The 21,380-nt window shown below is 39.2% G+C and overlaps 1 protein-coding gene across 1 annotated transcript in view; it reads right to left on the bottom strand.

The window, feature by feature from the left end:
- Positions 1-884: 884 nt before the first annotated feature.
- Positions 885-21,380, bottom strand: part of DPCD (deleted in primary ciliary dyskinesia homolog (mouse)) — a 24,500-nt gene continuing 4,004 nt past the window's right edge. Inside the window, 6 exon segments of the mRNA XM_042459538.1 lie at positions 885-1,257; positions 3,429-3,531; positions 15,202-15,335; positions 16,930-17,054; positions 19,840-19,879; positions 19,881-19,916. Coding sequence (XP_042315472.1) covers positions 1,153-1,257; positions 3,429-3,531; positions 15,202-15,335; positions 16,930-17,054; positions 19,840-19,879; positions 19,881-19,916 — 543 coding nt within the window. The 3' untranslated portion in view covers positions 885-1,152.

Raw genomic sequence — 21,380 nt, 5'->3', positions numbered from 1 at the left:
GTGATATGTGGCACAGACTGGGAATAACATTAACCTTAACTAAAATAAGTTATCAAGGATCAAACTAATGAGTGAGCTCCCCCAGTAAACAATATGATTCCCAATCCTAAATACCCAGAGAATAGAGCAAATTGTCCTGGTTAAAATTCAGAATATGGACCATGCCACACTTTAATATTTTTGTAGCTTCTACTTGTTTATTCTATTTGCCATTGAATAGCATCAAGCTCTACATAAGGTAAGATATTACTGTGCTTATAGAATTCAGTAGTAAGGCACAAAATGCATCTGAATCGTTTAGATACTGCAGTGCCTGCCAACATAAAGGGTAGGTATGTACACCTACTTATGTTACGTTTGTTCCTTTTTTCTTTTTTTGCAGCAAGTACAGAGGAATTTCTCTGAAGCAAGAAATATTTGTAACAGATAAGGCAAACAGACAGATTATATATGCTTATATTTTCCATATATGGAAGGGAAGAAAATTTTAAATCTTTTTTAAAAAAGAGATCACCACGAAATGTGGTGTAAATGATAGTATACTATGAGAAGTAAAAACAATGATGCTTCAGAATATACTTTTCTAGGGAACAAGTGAGGAGAATAAAATCTGTCATGTTTTCTTTCAAACAGAGAATAGATGTATGGTTTGGGGGCAAACCAAGGAAAACATAAGTATTTAAGTCTCTTTAGGAAATTTAAAGGTAATGCCAGACATGCCTAAGATACGTGTCAAGTATTTACTTAGATATTGCCTCAATGTCAACTCTGCTCTGAGGTTAAAAAGTAGTTTGGGCTCATTTTCTTTTCATAAGGTGCCCTCACATCCTGGATGGCTGTTAATTGCAATCAGTTGCTTTAAAATAATTCACACATAAAAGTGCTTGTGGTAATATGACAGCTTTTAATCACCAAGAAGTGTAGAAAGCAAATTTCCAAAGGCTTACCACTGAGAAACTATCCCTTTTTACATGGGCTGAGGGTAAACAGGCTGCTGACAGACTCTAAAGCATTTTGTGGTGTTCCTACTTTTATTATTATTATATTAATTAAGTTTGCCAAATTAATTTCCAAACAAGTTAATCTCCATCCAATATATTTAATAAATATTAAATGTAGCAAAATATATACAGAAAAAAAATCTGCAATTGTTTATTGTGTCTTGCACTCTCCATCACCATCATTTGCTGCTTTGATCTTCTTTAGCTCCTTTTGCAGCTCCTCCTCTGCGGCCACAATCTCCATTGGCTTCTGATACTGTGGGAGAAAAAAATGTTATTGAAATCTACTTCCAAGGCAAACAGGAATGTCACATAGTGCCTTATATGCAAAAGCAGGGAGCAATCAATGTAAAAAGCACAAGGACTGCCATGAAGTTCTGTCATGCACATTATCTTTTTAACCATCTAAAGCTAAGGTTTGAGTGTTGGATTAGGACTCTGGGTGACTGAGGTTCAAATCCTCACTCACCCATGGAAACACACTGAATGATCTTGAGTCAAGTCACTCTCTAAACTTTACACAAAAACAATGGCAAAACCTCATCTGAATAAATCTTGCTAAGAAAACTGTATTTATAGGTTTGCTGTAAGTCAAAGTTGACTTGAAGACATACAACAATACAATTCCTACAAATACAGTGGTAGGTATTTTGATCTCCAGATTTTGAACTGCAACTTCCAACAATATTCACCACGTTATGCTGGATAGGGCTGTTGGGAGCTGCAAATTATAACAATATCTGGGTGGCTTCACAATTCTTACTATTAGTTTAATGATACGCTGAGTATTTCGCTATATCTCAAGTACATCCAGTTTAACGTTTGCTATTATTTCTCTAGTCTTGCAGTGTGCCTTAACTTTTAACCATTTACTGTATTATAGTGCATTGTAAACTGCAGATTTAACGTTACTGGCTATTAGGTTTGTTGTATTCTCTCCCCATCCATCTTGGGGTCTGGATTTCTACACAAAATCCCATAGCTTCAGGACATATTAAAATTTCAAAAAAGTGAATGGCAAGGAAATGTGTGCGGTCAATGAAGCCCTGTTATTGAAACACTGAAATAGAAATATCAATAGTAAGTGATATATTTTCCTGCTAGACCTTATCCTTAGGCAGGACATGGTTTTCTGTATGTATGTTTTCCTAGTTGTTCTTTGTAGCCTATCCTATGTATATGGAGGATTCTATGCCTCCAGAGAGCCTCATTCAAAACATAGTAGGCTGGAAAGGCTTTTGGCCTTCCCATCCTTACTGATCCCAACAGCATAAGGCTACTTTCCCATGTCAGTTCCTTCTTGGAAATCACTGACCACTGGATCTCCCATTTTGTACAGACAAGTCAACATCTTTTTTCAAGTCACTCAAACTGTTGGTATGTTATGAAATACTCTATCATGGATTACCTGTTTTCTTGCATAGCCGCACGAAATGGATGACATTTACCTATTTCATAAACCATTACTACTTCCTATGCTTTTGTTTACCATCTGGTGTACAGAGTCTCTACAATTATACCTCAGCAAAAGAAAATTAAAGTGTTGATAAAAAATAGTGTTCCTTGAGGTGATACTCATTTTTTGTTAAATATAGGGGAAGTATATACTATTGACTTTACATTTTTATAAATATTCCAATAAAATAATTTCCATGTAAAGCTTTTAATGGTTTGAATGTAAAATTTAATCCAAATATATTCAATCTGATAAAATAATTTAAGAGTGCTAGAAACTTCCAGTAACCTTTCTAGTTCTGATTTTTGTAAGAAACACACATCACTAGATACTATCCTCTTTTCTCTTGCTGTTGTGATTTCCACCCTTCTCAAGCAGTTCTCTCAGTACAGTGGTACCTCGGGTTACGAAATTAATTCGTTCCGCGGCTAATTTCGTAACCCGAAAAACCTTCGTAACCCGAATTGCCATAGGCGCTAATGGAAAAAAAGCCGCGGCTCTGCCGCGGCTCCATTTAAAACAGCGCCAGGGTTTTTTCGTAACCCGAAAAAACCTTCGTAACCCGAAACAATAAATCCCTATGGGATTTATTCGTATCCCGAAAAATTCGTAACCTGGGTAATTCGTATCCCGAGGTACCACTGTAGTCATTTCTGAATTCATCCATCCTACCACTTTCTTACATGGAAGTCTCCTGTTAACATTGTTCCATTACTGTGGCAGACAGAAGTAAGCAAGGAGAGCACATTAAAGGAATGGTAAGGCAGCACTGTTGTCCCACATCTGGTCAGCCCTAGTCAGCACAGACACATATCCCAACTGCATGAGCAGACAGATTGCAACTCAAAGAACCACAGGGACAGGCAAACAATATGGCTTTTCACAAAGGCAGCACTGCCAAAATAAATAAATAAATAAAGCTGGGAGATGTGATGTGTTAATACTGACAGGTTAACTTTATGGGTACCTACCGTGATGATCAAAGTGTTGTTGGCATGAGTGAAACTCAGAGCAGTGTTATCCAAGGGCAGCTGGAACCTGTCTAGGTCAGGAATGGAGAACGTTTTGTAATATCTAAAGGCAAGCATGATAGAGAATGTCAGAGTAAGACCATGTTTGTTGCAACTTCCCATACCAAGAGGAGTGCTTAGTTTACAAGGGCTCAATTGAACATACATGTCATAATTTTAATTCAGAGAAACATGAATAGAAAGATATTCATTTATCATTCTATCTGTGGCTTAGATGCTCAGCACTTACCAAAAATATTTAATTGACTGGAATAGTATTTTGATATAATTAAAACAGACGTATGCAACTGCTGAAGGGATCAATTTTCACATTTTTTGGCTGAAAATGAAAACCAGAAGTGATAGAAACTACTTCTGATCTGTACTTCTTGGTGATGTGGTTGGTTTGGCCAGGTTTTGTGGATTCAGTGGGGGTGTTGAATGTTTCTGTGTTTGGGGCTAATTCAGGGAAATTTTTGCCTAAAATTTTCTTTAAAATTTTGGGGTAGTCATAGGGTTATCATAGGTTGAAGCCAACTTGACTGCAAATTACATCAGCAAAAATGGGAACTTGGAGGGGGCAGAGAAAAAGGGTCAAGGGTGCACATGTGGCACACTTTCCTGAATGAAAGGATACCCCTAGCTAATTGGGCAATAGATTTTCTTTGTATACAACTGCATGTAAAACCTGTAAAACTATTTCCTGCTGTGTGACATAAGGGGGGCTTCTTCAGATGATTTCTTTATTTTGTCTTGATCGATCAACTAAAGTTATACTGTCATTTGACATTCAGTTTCTTAATCAGCTGATAACTACATGGTTGTAAGATAGTAAATGTTTCAGTCTCTTGCTTACAAGGCAAAAGGGTAGTAAGGCACCTCAAACTCCTTATTTTACATCACCTTGAATCTGGATGATCTCTCTCTCCCTCTCCCTCTCTCTCTCTCTCTCACACACACACACCAGCCATTTGTTTGAACCGTTTTATCTTCTTCTAAGCACAACTTAATAATGAACATTATTCTTATTTTCTTGTTCTAGTGTTGCTGTTGTTTATTTTGAACTCTTCCCTTGCGAAATTCCCTCTATCACTGACATGTTTCTGGTACTACAAAGTGAACAGGAGAATTTATTTCCTAGCCAGATCCATGAGCAATACTTCTCCATTAAGCTGGTTTTGCTTGCAGAGGTTGACTGCTTGAACTACTATTACACAAAACATGAACCCTTTATTTTCTAAACCTTAACGAAAATGTATACAAAGGCCATCCAGCCCTGACTGCCTTGCTTGCTAGGGAGGAATGTTACCGCAGGGCTTGGAGCTTTCTGCCGTGTATTTGGGAAAGGTGGCAGACATGGATAATAATGGGGGTGTCAAAGGTTAAACAGCAAAGATTAGATGAACACAAAGACATGTTAAGGAAGTGTTAACTTCTTACTGATTGAGACAATAAAAAAGCAGGTCCCCCCTAAAGCCATGTGTTTCAAAGAGCCTAGGGAGCCCTCACTGGGAACACCAACTTTGTCCCCCACCCTTCCCCAGGGTTGGAGCAGTGGGAAAATACCTGGTCTAGTCTCTAGCTAAAATCTGTGAAAGATCAAAGGAAAACAGATCTGCTGCTTTGCCCCCTTCCAGTGTAATGTTAACTGCTACCTCGCCCTACAATAATTGAATCTGCTGTGGCCATGGAGGCTTTGCCTGTTTGTTTGGAAAGTTTGCTTTAATGGATTTGTTTTACAGCAAGAGGGCTGGAGCAAATCCACCTTGAACAGCCTTTTGCTGTGACTAGAGGGGACAACAATGAATGAGTTGGAATGGCCAGCAATATTTTCTTTTAAAGGTTTCTTCAGTCAGCTCTGTTCTGGCAGAGCTCATGTACCTTTAACAGTTACACCCTCAGACAATCAGTAGGTTCAGATCTATACCTCATCACATCTCCAAGACGGAAATTTTTATCTGTTGAGTTGCTGCTTGCCATGCAGCTGTTAAAGCCATTAGAGTACCCCTTCTTCGGCCCAAAGTGTTAACTAAATTCCCTTAGTGCAGGCAAGGAAACACTAATGGCTACAAGAACTGGAATGGAGTGGTTAATTTCTAGCCTAACTCTAGTTTGGACAGAACAACTGTACTAATGGCCACATACACACTTGCAGCATCTCAGGGCCATGATCTCTGATTGAGTCTATCCATCTGGTATGTAGTCTTCCTCTCATTCTATGTTCAGCTGTTCTCCACCTTTCCTAACATTGTCTTTTGTACTGTGTCCTGCATTCTTTCGATGTGGCTAAAGTACAACAGCCTCAATTTAGTCATCCTGGCTTCCAGGGAGAGTTCTGGCTTGATCTGTTCAAGGACCCATTTGTTTGTTCTTTTGGCCATCCATGGTATTTTCAACACACTTTTCCAGGACCACATCTCAAATGAGCTGGTTTTGCTTCTGTCAACTTTCTTCACTATTCAGTTCTTGCATCTATCCCTACATGGTAATGGGAAATTCTATGGTTTGGACAATCCTTTTTAGTGTTCACTTTTATTTCTTTGCAATTAAGGACCTTGTCCAGTTCTTTTATATCTGCCTTTGTTTATTTGCTTGCTTGTTTTCTGTTTTTCTCCTGGAAAGGGACACAAGGTGCTTCACAATTAAATTTTAAAAAAAACTACAATAAAAAAATTTCAATCAATTAAAATAATCTCACTAAAGCAATATAAAATTACATTAAACATACAAACATTTAAAAACATAAATAAAACACACCACATATAAAAGCCTCCCTGACAATGATTATATATCAAAAGCCTGTTTCAACAAAAACATCTTTGCCTGCCAGTAAAAAGCAAGCAGAGAGGGAGCCAGCCTAGCTTCTCATGGAAGGGCATTCCAGAAGGTAGGAGCAGCCACTCAGAAGACTCTCTAATGTTGTCACAAGACAAGCCTGTGATGATGGTGGGAGTGAGAGAAATTTTCTTCTGAAGTTCTTAGAATTCTTGCAGGTTTGTATGGGAAGATACAGTCGTTTAGATAGTCCGGACCTAAACTGTATAAGACTTTATAGGTCATTCCTAGTCATTAATTTATTGACTGTAGTCTCTGTTCTGATCAATAATTGATCCAATGTATGCAAAGTCTTTAACAATTTCAATTTCCTTGTCATCTAGACAATTTACGTAATTCCTCCATGGTCATTATTTTTGTCTTCTTAATATTTGATAGTAAGCCTGCCTTTGCACTTCCTTCTTTGACTTTATTTAGCAATTATTCCAAATCTTGATTGTTTTCTTATTGAGTCCTGGTGGTGCAGTGGTTAAATGTTGGCACTGCAGCCATTCACTCACAGCCGCAAGGTTGTGAGTTTGATACCAGCCAGGGGCTCAGGATCGACTCAGCCTGGCATCTTTCCGAGGTCAGTAAAATGAGTACCCAGCTTGTTGGGGGCAATTAACTTACACATTGTAAACTACTTAGGGAGTGCTTAAGTGGAGGTATAGAAATGTACTTGCTATTGCTTGCTGTCTTCTACATATCTTAGATTGTTGTTATTCTTTCCTCCAGTCTTCACTCCTCCTTGTCATGGAATCACAGAATCTTGAGACCACAAGGGCCATCCAGTACAACACCTTGCCATGTAGGAAGACAATCAGCACTCCCAAAAATGACCATCCAGCTATTTAAAAACCTCCAAGGAAAGACAGATGCTGGAAATGTCAAAAAGAAAAAAGGACAATGCTGCATATGTGGTGGCATTGTGAAAAAGCCAATAAATATTGATCAACTATCCTTGAAGCCATTGCGTAGATTTTACAGATTAAATTGAAGAAGGAGCTAAAAGTCCTCCTAGGAATGACAGATATGAAGTTTGCTAATGAATTTGGGAAAATCCTGTACTATATGATTTCATCAGCCAGGATTTTATATGCAAGAAGATGGAAGGAGACGGTGATCCCGGCCATCCAGGAATAGAAAATGAAGCTCTAGGATTGGATGGAATGCAACAAGCTAACACTATTCTTAAGAGATGCACCAATAGAAAAAATTAAACAAGGATTGGGGCAGGTTGTATAACTACCTGGAATCAACCTAAAATCTATATGTTATAGAGAACCCAGCCCTAGTAGCACCTATCAAATTAGGTTAAGCAACTAATCTAATCATGTATAGGTATATGTAAGAATCTATAAGATCTGATTTAGATATTTGATAATTGTGAAGATTTTGTTATATGCTCAACAGTAATCCAGGAGGGGGGGAAAAACCAGGTAAAGTATCAGTCTGGACAGATCCAATGCACATATAAGATAGAGCTACGTAGAAAATTAGAGTGAAATAAGCAAAAGATATACTTAAGACATTTATTTGAGACCCTACTGAAAACAGGAAGGAAGCAAAATGTTATGTCTAGAGTGATTGAATTAATGTGGATGTCTAAGGTTTTTAGATAGGTAATGATGATGTGTAGAGGTGTGATTTGTTTTTCGCTTGTTTGTGTATTTTTTTATTGTAGATATGGTCTGAATGTTTTGTTAATAAAAATTCAATTGAAAAAAACCCTTCCAGGGAAGGAGAAACCACCACTCTCCAAGTCAGAGTGTTCCACCTTCAAATAGCTCTTATTGTCAGGAAGTTCTTATTGTTGAGGTGGAATCTCTTTTCCTGCACCTTGAATCCATTGCTCTTGACCTATTCTCTGGAGCAGCAGAAAACAAGCTTGCCCCATCCTCGACGTGACAGCCATTCAAATATTATACATGGCTATCATGGCAACTCTTAACCTTCTCTTCTGCAGGCTAAACATACCCAGTTCCTTAAGCTGCTCATCACAGGGCATGGTTTCCAGACCTTTCATCATTTTGGTCACTCTACTCTGGACACACTCCAGCTTGTCTACATCCTTTTTGAACTGTGGTGCCCAGCTTGTCCACATCCTTTTTAAACAGTATTCCAGGTGAGCTCTGACCAAAGCAGTATACAGTGGTACTATCACTTCCTTTGATCTAGACATTATACTCCTGTTGATGCAGCCTAAAACTGCATTGCCTTTTTTATCTGCTGCATCACATTACTGACTCATGTTCAGCTTGTGTTCCACTAAGACTCTTAGATCCTTTTCGCATGTACTGCCTTCAAGTCAGATGTCACCCATCCTATATCTGTGCATTTCATTTTTATTGCCATTGGCCCAGTACAGAGCGCCCAAAAAGGGCGGTCTGCCAGCGCCCTGGTTTGCTCCGTGAGGAAGCCGCAGCGGACAAACCGTGCAGCTTCCTCGGGGAGCAAAAAGAAGCCACAAAAAGCGGGTTCTTTTTGCAGCGCCATAATGATGCCGCAGTGCGCCAATGGCCGTGATGTGCGGAGGCTAGGTTCTGTCGTGTCAAAATGGTGGTGCCTGTCTGTACAGGGCACTACCATTTTGATGTACGTACAACGTGCTAGGGTTGCGGGCGTCTGTAAGCGACGCCCCGAGGCAACCCTAGTACGTCATCAAGATGTGCCACAAGGCTCGTCTGTACCGAGCCTATAGTGTCCTACATATTTCCCTGTTGAAGTTCATTTTGTTAGTTTTGGCCCAGCTTTCTAATCTGTTAAGGTCATTTTGAATTTTGATCCTATCCTCTGGGCAATTTAGTGTCATTTGAAAATTTGATAAGCACACCCTCTATTCCATCATCCAAGTCATTGATAAAGAGGCTGAACAGCACTGGTCCCAGGACAGAAGTATGTGGCAACTTATTACTCACTTATTTCCAGGATGAGGAAAAGCCATTGATGAGTAGTAACCTTTGGGTTCAGTCAGTCAACTAATTATAAATCCACCTAACAGTTGCACTGTCTAGCCCACATTTTACTAACTTCTTTGCAAGGATATTATGGGGGATCTTGTCAAAGGCCATACTGAAATCACGATACACTACATCCACAGCATTGCCTTCATCTACCAAGTTTGTGACTTTATTAAAAAACAAGATAAGATTAATTTGGCATGACGTTTTGAGAAACACATGGTGAATTTTAGTAATCATGGTGTTTCTTTCCAAGTGCTTTACAGACTATCTGTTTAATGATCTGCTCTAGATTCATTCTTAATGTCAGACTGATGGGGCAGTAATTATTTGGGTCCTCTTTTTCTTTTTCTTTTTTTTCCCCTTTTTTTTGAAGATGGGGACAACATTTGCCCTCCTCCAGTCTACTGGGGCATTTCCTGTTGTCCAGGAATTCCCAAAGATTGTTGGCAGTAGCTCTGAGATTACTTCTGCCAGTTCTTTTAATACCCTTGGATGTAGTTCATCTGGCCCTGGGGACTTAAATTTGCTATGAGTTGCCAGGTATTCCTGTACTACCTCTTCACCTATTCTGTGCTGCATTTCCTCTACTGCATCATCTGTTCCATTTCCCCCAGGTTGAGCACTTGTTCTCCTTTTCAGAGAAGACCAAGTCAAAAAGGTGTTGAGTAGTTCTGCCTTTTCACTGTTCCCTGTTAGCATTTCTTCATCTTCTCCACAAAGCTGCCCTGCCATTTCCTTGTTTTTCATTTTTCTAAGGACACAAAGAAAAAAAGCCCTTTTTGTCGTTTTCAACCTCTCTAGCAAGCTTGAGCTTCTATGCTGTAGCTTTTCTGACTTTCTCCCTACATGAGCTTGCTATTTGAATTGTTCTTTGGTTGTTTCCCTCTTTTTCATTTCTTGTGCATGCCCATTAGCTCAGCTGAAAGCTCTTTAGACATCCATCCTGGTTTCTTTAGACAGCTCCCATTTTTCCTCCTCATTAGGACTATTTGAAATTGTGCCTTCAATATCTCACTTTTAAGAAACTCACATCCCTCATAAGATCCCTTCTCTGTTAGTATTTCTGACTAAGGTGCTGCAGCCAGTATTTTCCTTGTTTCAAGCATAACTCTGTTCTGTGTATGACATTTTCTGCCTACAAGTTGAACAAATAGGGTGATATAATCCAGCCTTGTCAGACTCCCTTTCTGATTGTAAACCATTCTGTTTCTCTATACAGTATTCTGTTCTAATAGTAGCCTCCTATCCTGCCTAAAGTACAGATTATGCATCAGGACAATTAAATGTAACAGTATCCCCATTTCTTTAAGATAATTCCATAGTTTTTCATGATCAATACAGTCAAAAGCTTTGCTTTAATCTATAAAACACATGCTGATTTCCTTCTGGAATTTCCTGGTGTGCTCCATTATCCAGCATATGTTTGCAATGTGATTCTTGGTGGTTCTTCTTTTTCTGAACCCAGCTTTCATCTCTGGAATTTCTCACTCTTTATGTGTTAAGAGTCATTGCTGCAGATTTCTGAGCAAAGCCTTGTTTGCATGGGAAATTAGTGCACTCATTCTAGAGTTACTGCAATCTTTTATGTCTCCTTTTTGGGTGATGAGAATGTATACCAATCTTGTCCAATCTGTGGGCCATTATTTTGTTTTCCAGATTTGTTGGCATACAGTTGGCCCTCTATATCCACAATTTTTTAATCCACAGATTCAAGCATCCACAGATTGAAAGTATTCCAAAAAATAGAAATTCCAAAAAGTAAACCTTGGTTTTGTTATTTTACTATGTTATTGTATTTAATGGGACTTGGGCATCCACAAATGTTAGCATCCACAGGGGGCGTGCGTGTCCTGGAATCAAACTCAAGGACCCAATATATTTTAGTTAGAACTAAATTCAATTCTGTCTCTGTAGATAGTTGCAGTTCTATTGATATGTCATCTATTCCGGAGATTTTATTCTTCTCAATTGTTTTGAAAGTGCAGCTTTCACTTCACTTTCCAAAATTTGGGGGTCAGTTTCAAACGATTCTTCTTTCCATGTTCCACTCCTCCTTTCATCTCTTTTAGATGAGAGCGGCTCCTTTCATAGCCAGCTTGCTGGCTGAATCCCCAAACGGCCGAGAAGGCCAGCGCCAGCACCAAAAACATCTGAGGTGACTGAGGAAGGGGAGGGGCCAGGTGAGAGCAGTTCCCTTCCAAGCCAGCTTGCTGGCTGAATCCCCAAACAAACAGCCCAGAAGACCAGCGCCAGCACCCGAGGCCTCCCAATGCCAGCGCTTGAAGTCCTCCGCCGCACCGGGGAGAGATGGAACACCTGCGCCAGCACTGGGAAAGAACACCGAAGAGAAGGGACATTATAGACAGGGAGACACCACAGTCATCTGGTCGCAAAGGCAGGGAGGAGGGAATTATTTGTACTGTATAGTATTGCATTAGAGTTATATTTTATATGTGTATTGACTTTATTATTGTATTATTGCATTGTATTTTATGGATTTGCTTTAGCAATGTTGTAAACCGTCTTGATCCTTGGAAAGATGGTATATAAATAAAATTTATTACTATTATTATCATTATTGTTATTATTATTATTATATAGCTCTTATGTGTATTGCTTCCACGGTCTTTTCATTTCATCTTGGTATTATGTGTTATGTTTATCTTCTGATCTTATAGCATCCTCACATTTGATTTAAATTTCCCTTTGAATTCACAGATCTTGTGGAAGAGGTTTCTTCTTCCTTTTTTGTTGTTGTCTTCTATTTCTCTGCATTGCTTAATAATTTTCTTCATCCGTATGCACTAGTTGTTGAACAGTTACATTCATAGTTCTGGTTCTGTTACTGTCTCCCTTTTCGTTTACTTCTTTTCTTTCCATTACAGCTTGAAGCATTTCATCTGTCATTCATTGTTTCTTCTCTTTCTTTTTAGCCACAGTTAGTGTCTTTCTACATTCCTCCTTGACTAAGTCCCTGGTTTCTCTCCATAGTTCTTGTTCCTGGTCCATTATGCTTGATAGTGCAAGTCTATTTTTCACGTTATCTTTAAATTTTGCTGGGATGTTGTTCAGATCATACTTCGGCATGTTGATTGATTTTATGTTCTTTAGTTTTATTCAATTTTTGATATTAGTAGTTCAGAGTCTGTGGAGCAATCTGCACTGGTCTTGTTTTTGCTGCTTGAATAGAGCTTCTCCATCTTCTGTTTCCAGTTATGTAGTCTATTTGATTTTTGTATTGACCATCTGGTCATGTCCATATCTACGGTGTCCTCTCTGGTTGTATGAAGGACAGATTATTGGCCTCACAAAACTCTTTATCAGTTGCGCTCCTGGTTCATTTGTTGAGCCTGGTCCAAATTTTCTTACAATTTTTGATTTTGCTCTGCTTGCTACTTTTGTATTCCAGTCATATATGAATAACAAGAAATGCTATGTTGGTGCGTTTTCAATTTGTTCCTGGACTCCACTGTAGAATTTCTCAGTTTCTTCTCCTTCTGCCTTTGTGGTTGGCATATATACTGTACTTGGATTCTGATAATGTTGATTGGTTTCTCCCTGAGGCCTTGACATGATTCTATCCATCTTTGTATTATACAGTTTGACTGATGGCTTTGATTGATGTTTAACCCAACTTAAATACCAGGGAGTTACTGCAAGCTATGAAGATCTACAACATGGTTGAGTGGTGTGTTTCAAGATGACATGGTTAGCTTTGGCCCACCCATGAGCTGATCATCACACATGAGCTCGGGAGCAGGCTGGCTGCATCATCCTGAAGCATCCCACTTGACTATTCTGTACACTTCTGTTACTCAGAATGGCTCCCTGGAATTTAACCTAAGTGTTGGGGGGGGGGGGGGGTTCAATTTTTTTGGGGATTTTTAGCTACAAATGTGGTATAGGGATCTTGGTCCACATGCCCCCCCCATGGCTGCAAAATTTCCAGAAATGTTACATCTCTAAACTGGGGACAATTATCCATGTAGAGATTGTTCATTTTGGGTACTCCCACTGTGTTTCTTGCCTCATCTTTCTATTTTTTGTGGCACTGCTGAAAACATTAAACTGCACAGAAATTGGAACATCATGTGCCAGACTACTATTGTTTTAGCTTATAATGGCTTTTCAGATCACACATCCTATCTTAAGAATATTAAAAGTAGTCCTGTAGGCTCAGAACAACAGACCATCTAAAGCAACAGTTATCAGCTGGTATAGGATTCTTTGTTTTTGCAGCAGCTCAACTTTTAATTTCTTTTACAAAAGAAATCAGTAATATCTTCTTTACAAGACCTATAAATTTTAAAATGAACAGCTGAAATTGGCATACGCTGGAGCTAATGACAGTAAAGGACAAAGTACTGCAAATCTGTGTTTCTACAAGACCTTAGCTTTCCTTCATTTCTTTTGCAGCTATAAAATGAAGTATCTCTGAGAAGTTTGCCCACACTATCTGGAAAAAGACCTTTTTCAGGGGACTATTTTCCCTTTTGCCCTTGCACCCCCCCCTTTTTTTTTTTTTACATTTACATGCAGACATCACATCATCTCCCCTACAACCTAGTACAGGAATAAAAACATTTTGTTTATTTTGTTTATTTTCATTTGCACTTTCATGAATATTCATTTTTAATATTTTATAAGGAAGTAACATCATTCACATTAAAACAATTTTATTTAAGTAAATTCTATATTTAACTCAATGCATATGTAAATTTTACACATTAAAAAGCTTGGGAAGAGGAGGAGGGATTAGAGCGTACAAGTCTCATGCTCCCTTTGAGCAACTCTTGTGCCCCACCTGGAGCCCCACCCCACCATTTGAGAACTACTAGATTACTGATATTTAGTTCTTCTCCCTTATTCTTTCCTGAGCTTTTCAGGGCCACGTTCCAAATACATGGCAAATTTTCAAGTTCTGTGAAGAATTATAGTATCCTAAGCTCAATAGTTAAAATAAGCATCAGTATGCCTAAATCTGAACAAGATTAGATAGTGTCGTAAGAAGGAACTCTATTGGATCTTTCCAAAGCAAGATCAGCATCCTGTTTCCAACATCAGCCAACACCTTACAAGCAGAAAAGAGCTCTCATTCTTTGTCTAGTATTTAGAAACTGCTTTTGAACACAGTGATTCCATTTGCCTATCATGTCTACTAACTACTGATAGATCTATCGTCCATGAATGTGTCTAATCCCCTTTGAAAGCTACCTAAGCCAGTGCCCGTCAGCTCATTTTGTGGCAGCAAATTCCACAAGTTATTTATGTGTTGTGTGAAGAAGTACTTTCTTTTGTGTGTTCTGAAATCTACTACTAATCAATTTCATTGGGTGACTGACCCTGAATTCTAGTGTTACGAGACTCACTATGAGATTCTGTAAAAAGTGAGGATATTCAAGGGCTGCTGAAATCAACAAGTACTTAAACATCTCCATACTTATGAAGAAGAGGCCACAGAGCAGCAGGAACCCGATCCTGCACCTGCCAATGATAGTCAGAAGCAAAGATGCTAAGTGGAAGGGCCCACAGGGTTAATGTAGTCTGGCCTTCTTTGTGAAGTGTTTGACAAGTCCTGACTACATCCCTGGCTCTCTGCTGTCACTGATTAATAGCGCTCTTTGCCCTCAGAAGAACTTTAGCAAGCCTTAACATAAATAGCGAAACAGAAAAGAATAGCTCTTTGCCAACAGTACCACCTCTAGGCAATCACCAGGGATTACACAAAAACAATTTAGGAGCCAGCATATTTCTCCCATTTCCATCAGCAACATTTGGAAGTTGGAAATAAAATTGTTTCAGTTTGTAACGAAATACTGTTAATTAGGAAAGGCACAAATTGTAGAATTTTGCAGTAATGAGAACACATGCAGTTGTTTCTAAGTTCTGGAATTTATTTAAGCCTCCATACTGCACCAACTTCATCCCACCCCCAGTGAACCATGCTTACTGACTTCTTATTTGTTGTCCGGACCACACAGCAGCGCTGATCCTTCTCCACTGAAACAGTGTATACATCTTTAGGATATGGTAGGTTCCGGATCCGCCACTGGAAACTGCTCTTGGTGTCTTTTCTCATAAAGACAGGCTAGAGAAAATGTACATATTGAGTCACTCATTCTTTTCTGGTGGAATAAACTGTTAATGTATACAAGCTTTTTTGCAATAGCATAAGTGAGGATTCCTCCCTGTTTAGGTGCTTGGTCTTATTACACAGACTTCAGTTACAGTACTGAGACTGAGTTCCAAAATTCCAATTAAGACTGCAATGGGATCAAAAAAATAGCATACAGTCTTTTGAGTTCTGCAGAACTCTTCATCAAACAGTATGGTAAACAAGAGCAAACATTGTGAATTAAGGATGCCGAATTTTAAATGCAGACTGTTTTAAAAATGTGTATGTCTTATTGTCCTTTTAAACTGTTATATTTTTTAATTAATGTGGTTTACCCGATGTTAACTGCTGATTTTTTGTTGTTCCCTGTCTCGATCCATGGGGAGAAGTGGGTAAAAGATAAATATATTATTATCATCATCATCATTATTATTATTATTAGAAAAGGAAAGGGGTATGACTGATTTGTTTAGGCCATGGAACCTGCATTTAGCATCTAATGATGGAATGTACAAGTTTCTTTGGCTTTAGCTCCTAAATACACTGTGTTTATATTTCCCCATGCTGATCATGAATTCTGTAGGAGGGAGAGCTGCCAGTATTGGTGCTTTTCATTCCTATCATTTGAAAGCATCCAGAATTTCATCCAGGTTACCCAAATGGCATTCTGATGCAGAATGGGGAGAAAGTAAGTGGGAAGGAGAAGAAAAGAGATGTAATAAAAGAGGTATCACAGAGAAGAAACAAAGCTGAAAACAGTTCTTTCCACAAAAGATGTCAATCAGAAAGTTGATTCCTAGTTACCATCAGACTAAAGTACAAGCAGAATTGTGCTAGGCCAACCTGTCATACAAGACCTGTTGGCTTTAAGGAAGGGCCTGCACTGAGTGGTAGAGTGCAAGCCTTTCAAGCAATTAAATTACTGAACAGCAGTGTTGGGAGACTCAACCCACAGTGAGCTGGTGCCTCCAGTCCAATTACCATGAAACACCTAATTCCATGTAATATAGGGTGGCTCCACACTGGATGTCTTTTCAGAACTTGTGAGGACGTTTTATCCTGGCAGATTTTTCTTACTGTGTTTTCTTACTGTATTTGTTTTGTTCCAAGAATTTTTCTTTTAAAAAATCTGCCTCTGTATTTGTTGCCTTTGTACTATTATACTTTAATTGAATGTATGATTTTATATTGTATGTTGAGAGTCCCTCTGCATGGCACGTGATCATTTGAAGGGAAAGATATAAAATTTAAACGTAACTAAAAAGGTAATATTAGGATAGATGGAACAATCATTTCTATTTAGTGTAAGATAGTGTCATATATTCATATTAGCACTCAGGTCATCCCCCCTATTCTTCAGAGTCTTAAAATTAATCTAACAGAGCTCTATGTGACGTTTCTCACCCCAGGAACATCTTCAGAAACATTGCATCCCAACTTTTGGCTGAGTTACATGACGTTAGGCTGGAAATCAAGTGTCTGAACATAAGCAGACAGATTCACAACATGACACTCCAAAAATGAGCCCCATTCTAATTTTATCTGTGAGTGCTGCAACTTTACTTACATTGCTACTGCTCTCTTTTATGAACTCACGATCCAGTGGACCTGGCACAAACACATTTGGCTCTCCCACTTCAATCTGCCAGTTGCCAGAAGCACCCAGGGTATTCTTCTCTCTCCATTTCCTCACTGCAGAGAAAGGAAAGGGAAGGAGCAACACTCCTTAAATTGTTCTTTGGGGAAAACATCCTAAATAAATTCATAGCAAAGAGGTGGAATTTGTAGGAAGGAGATTTTCTTGATAACTTCAAGGGAGTATCGTCAAAAGGAGTATCATTACATGCTGCGATACTTGGGACCTCCTCCCCCCTTACATCCACATGTGGATGTGCCCCTTGACTCACTGCAGTATGTGAATAAAAATATTTATTTATTTAGTGTGCATATTTTCATTTGCACTTTCATGTATTTTCATCTTTTATAATTTTATATGGAAATAAGCATTCAAATTAGAACAGTTGTACTCAATGCATATGTAAATTTTACAAAAAAAAGTTTGGGAAGAGGAGAAGGAGAGGTCAGGGCCTCCAAGTCTCACCCCCCCCCCCCGAACAACTCTTGCTCCTCCTCCCCTGGCCAGGGTCCCACCCCATCATTTGAGAACCACTGGGCTAGGACATTTTGACATAGGAGTGAGAAACAACATTAGACAGTGAAGTGAATTTTCTTGAAAATGTTGATATAGAACCATTTCCAGTGCCCCACACCCACCGATACCTAAATCTACAGAAACAGGCTTATCTGACTGACATCTATGCTCAAAGAATGGATATCACAGTTGAGACCAGGGAGCCATGTAATGCAGGAGCAGAGGCAGAAATTTGGCATCACTGCCCTTTTCAATATGTGGATACACTTTGTGAAATTAATATATAAAGAAAGCTCTAATAATTTTGCCTAAACTAGACCAATTCTGAGAAAGAGTCATCTAAAAACAGCTTTGTACAACTCGGAAAATGCACGGTTTGACTGGTGTATTATCCATTCATGGTGTTACTAATTAATTTTATGAAATAATAGCAGGGATTCTATTGCATAGTTACAAATGCATAACCAAGAACTACAGCTCTAAAAGTGTTTTGTATTCATGATCCCAATGTATCTCCTTGTTTAGGGGATACATAGGGACCGTGAAAGTCCCCCAACCCTCACTTACCAGTCATCAGCCACTGTGATTAGTGAAGATCTGCTCCACTGTCGTTCAAAAAATAGCTCACTGATGTTCTCTTCCTCATTCCCTTGTGTGAGCAATCTCCTGTACAAGAAACAGAGAGTGCTTGCACGAAGGTGTAAGGACATTAGTCAGCCACTTTCCAAGCAACAGGGGAACAGACCCCAAATGACTGCAGTGAGGATGCAACCTGGGGGGATGGGGTTTGGCCCAGGATTCAGTAGAATCTGGCCAATGAATTTTAATAAAGATGAGGTTTTTCAATAGAAATATACTGTAGTGGGAAATTCTACCTACCTACCTAACTCACTGCACACAAGCACATTCATGGACAGCCTCTTTTGCCATATTCGGTCTTGTGTGCCTTGACAGAATATGTTGAAATATGTTGCCATGTTAAGTAAAATTAGTCTCAAGCAACTTCGTCTGGAGCCACACTGCAGTTAAAAGTATAGTCAGCTCTCCATATCCACAGTCATCTATGGTTTGAAAATGTTCCAATAAAATAAATCTAAAAAGCAAAACTTGATTTTGCCAGTTTATATAAGATGTCAGGGATGATGGGAGTTGTAGCTCTTCACCTCTGGCTTGAACTCACCACGTGCAGCACCCTCGACCAGTTTTGCAGTTGTTATAGCTTAGCAAGAGGTAACAGAAACAGCTGAAGACCCCAACAAACTCTCCAACCTTCTACAACTCATTTGCTTCCACAGAAGTTCTTCACCCTTCTTCTGGATCCAGCATGGTTATGATTGCGTCACCCAATACACCAGATCAACTCGAGTAGTATAAATACAGTGGTAAACCGCGCCCCGGATACAAAGTACCACAGCTTACGAATTTTTCGGGATAAACTAAAAAATCCATAGGGATTTATTGGTTAGGCTTACGAAGGTTTTTTCTGTTTACGAAAAAACCTCGGCGGCGATTTCGCCACCAGGAGGGCAGCAATAGAGCTATTTTTATGTTTGTTCCATTTGCGCCTATGCAATATCGTGCTACAAAGGTTTTTTCGGTAGAGAAATTAGCCGAGGAACGAATGAAATTTCGTAACCCAGGTACCACTGTAAAAGATTCTACTTATTCTACTATATACAGCTCCAAAAACTAACCACCAACAATACTCTACTCCTCACTATCCATCAACAACCCACAAAACACATTGGGATGTATAGTCATTATTAAGTCAATGCATGGTACCACCCACTGTGGTCTGTTCCACCCAGTAGGCGTGTACATCATTCTCATTGGTTCTCTTGGTTCATCCTACATTAAATGATTTCATCTCTCAGCCTGACCACTTAACATTGTCAGGTGGTCCAATGCCACTTACATTTCTTGCCCGTGCATTTAGGACTTGTTAATTGTATAACCATTTACACCTTGTGGTTCTCAATTGGCTTCTGCTGAGTCACCCTGACTCTCACATACATGTTTTATTTCATTTACTGTATACCCATGTTGCTTTTTCCTTAACATAAGAGACACACATTTTACTACATGATTCGTATATAAGGTACTTGAGCATTCCATGGATTTTGGGGTCCAGGGTGGGGTGTGAAACCAAACCCCAGCAGATATTAAGGGTATTGGACTTGATCTTCCGTTTTGATGTAGCCAACAAGCACTATTAAAACTAAGATGGTACTCCTCAATGTGCACTCTGTACATTAACAACCTGAGCATAAACAAATGGAATTCCTATACCAAATTTCAATTCAAAACAAACAAAGAAAGGCTTACAAAGAAGTTGGTTGGTCTTCATGTCATACTCTTCTGCTCTCACTCCTTCCCGTGTCAAACAAGTAATGGATTTTTCGCTTGCCCTAAGTAAACACAAAGTGAATGAGGCTACAAGGAAAAAAATAAAGAGTCCCACTCCGCAACATCTCCACCAGCCTATTTCTATTATGTATGGAGAAAACACAAAAAACAGCTGTGACAACCACTACTGTTCCTGTGCCCTGCCATCTTCCATCCCAAACCATGTCATCTGATTCTTTCTTCTCTCATGTCTGTCAAACCAAGAATTTCCATGGCACTTATTCTCAAATGCACACAAGATGAGAAAAGCATATCCAGGGGTAGTTTTGTTGGCCATGTAGGAAAGTACAATACCATCCAAAATCACACAACAGATACATTTACTGGGCACAACCAATTGTGCATAGGTTTGCCCCAGTAAAAGTATCATGATTTGTGGGTTTTGAATTTCATTTTACTTTACTAGAGTGTACATAATCCACTCCACTCTATCAAAAGGGATTTTGCAGTACCTCTGAAAATATAGAAGTTGGTAGCATGAGCACATGAATCTGAGGAACTAGCACTCAAGCCTATGAAAGCTTATACAGTACTACCAACTTTCAGTGATTGTAGACTCAAGTCAATTGACTCAGACTTAAGTTCTAGAGCAGATAATTAACAATTTAGAAGGCAATTCCATAATCAAAAAAGTCAAAATGGGTTTCAGAGAAAAAGTCATCCAACAAATCTAATCCTTTTTTGATAATAAAATACCAGCTTGGTAAATAAGGGAATGCTGTGGATATAGTATATCTTGATTTCAGTAAGGCCTGACAAGGTTTCCCATGACATTCTTGCAAACAACTTGTAAAATGTGGCTAACAAGGCAAACCGTTACATGGATCTGAACTGGTTAGCCGGCCGAACCCAAGGGGTGCTCAACAATGGCTCCTTTTCATCCTGAGAGAAGTGACCAGTGGGTCCCACAGGGCTCTGTCCTGCAGTGCTATTCAACATCTTTATCAATGACCTGGATGACAGAATGGGAGCATGCTTACAAATTTGCAGATGACACTAATTTAGTGGGAAACTAATACCCCAGAGGACAGGATCAAGATTGAAAATGACCTCAATAGACTTGAACTGGGCCAAAGCTAACAAAATGAAATTCAACACAGAGAAATGTAAGGTACTGCACTTAGGGCAAAAAAAAAAATGCACAGATATAGGATGTGACACCTGGCTGAATGAAACTACGTGTGAAAGATCTGGGAGTCCAAGTAGACCACAAGTTGAACAGGAGTCAACAGTGCATGCGCAGCTAAAAAGGCCAATGCTATTTTAGGCTGCATCAATAGAAGTATATTGTCTAGATCAAGAGAAGTAATAGTCCACTGTATTCTGCTCGGCACAGGCCCCACCTAGAATATGTGTTCCATTCTGGGTGCCACAATTCAAAAGGACATTGAGAACTGGAGCTGTCCAGATGAGGGCGACTAAATTGTGAAAGGTCGGAAACCTTTCCCTAGAGAGGACTG

Source organism: Sceloporus undulatus, chromosome 3 (genome assembly GCF_019175285.1).
Source record: "Sceloporus undulatus isolate JIND9_A2432 ecotype Alabama chromosome 3, SceUnd_v1.1, whole genome shotgun sequence".
Taxonomy (NCBI): Eukaryota; Metazoa; Chordata; class Lepidosauria; order Squamata; family Phrynosomatidae; genus Sceloporus; species Sceloporus undulatus.
This window is presented reverse-complemented; position numbering and strand designations above follow the sequence as displayed.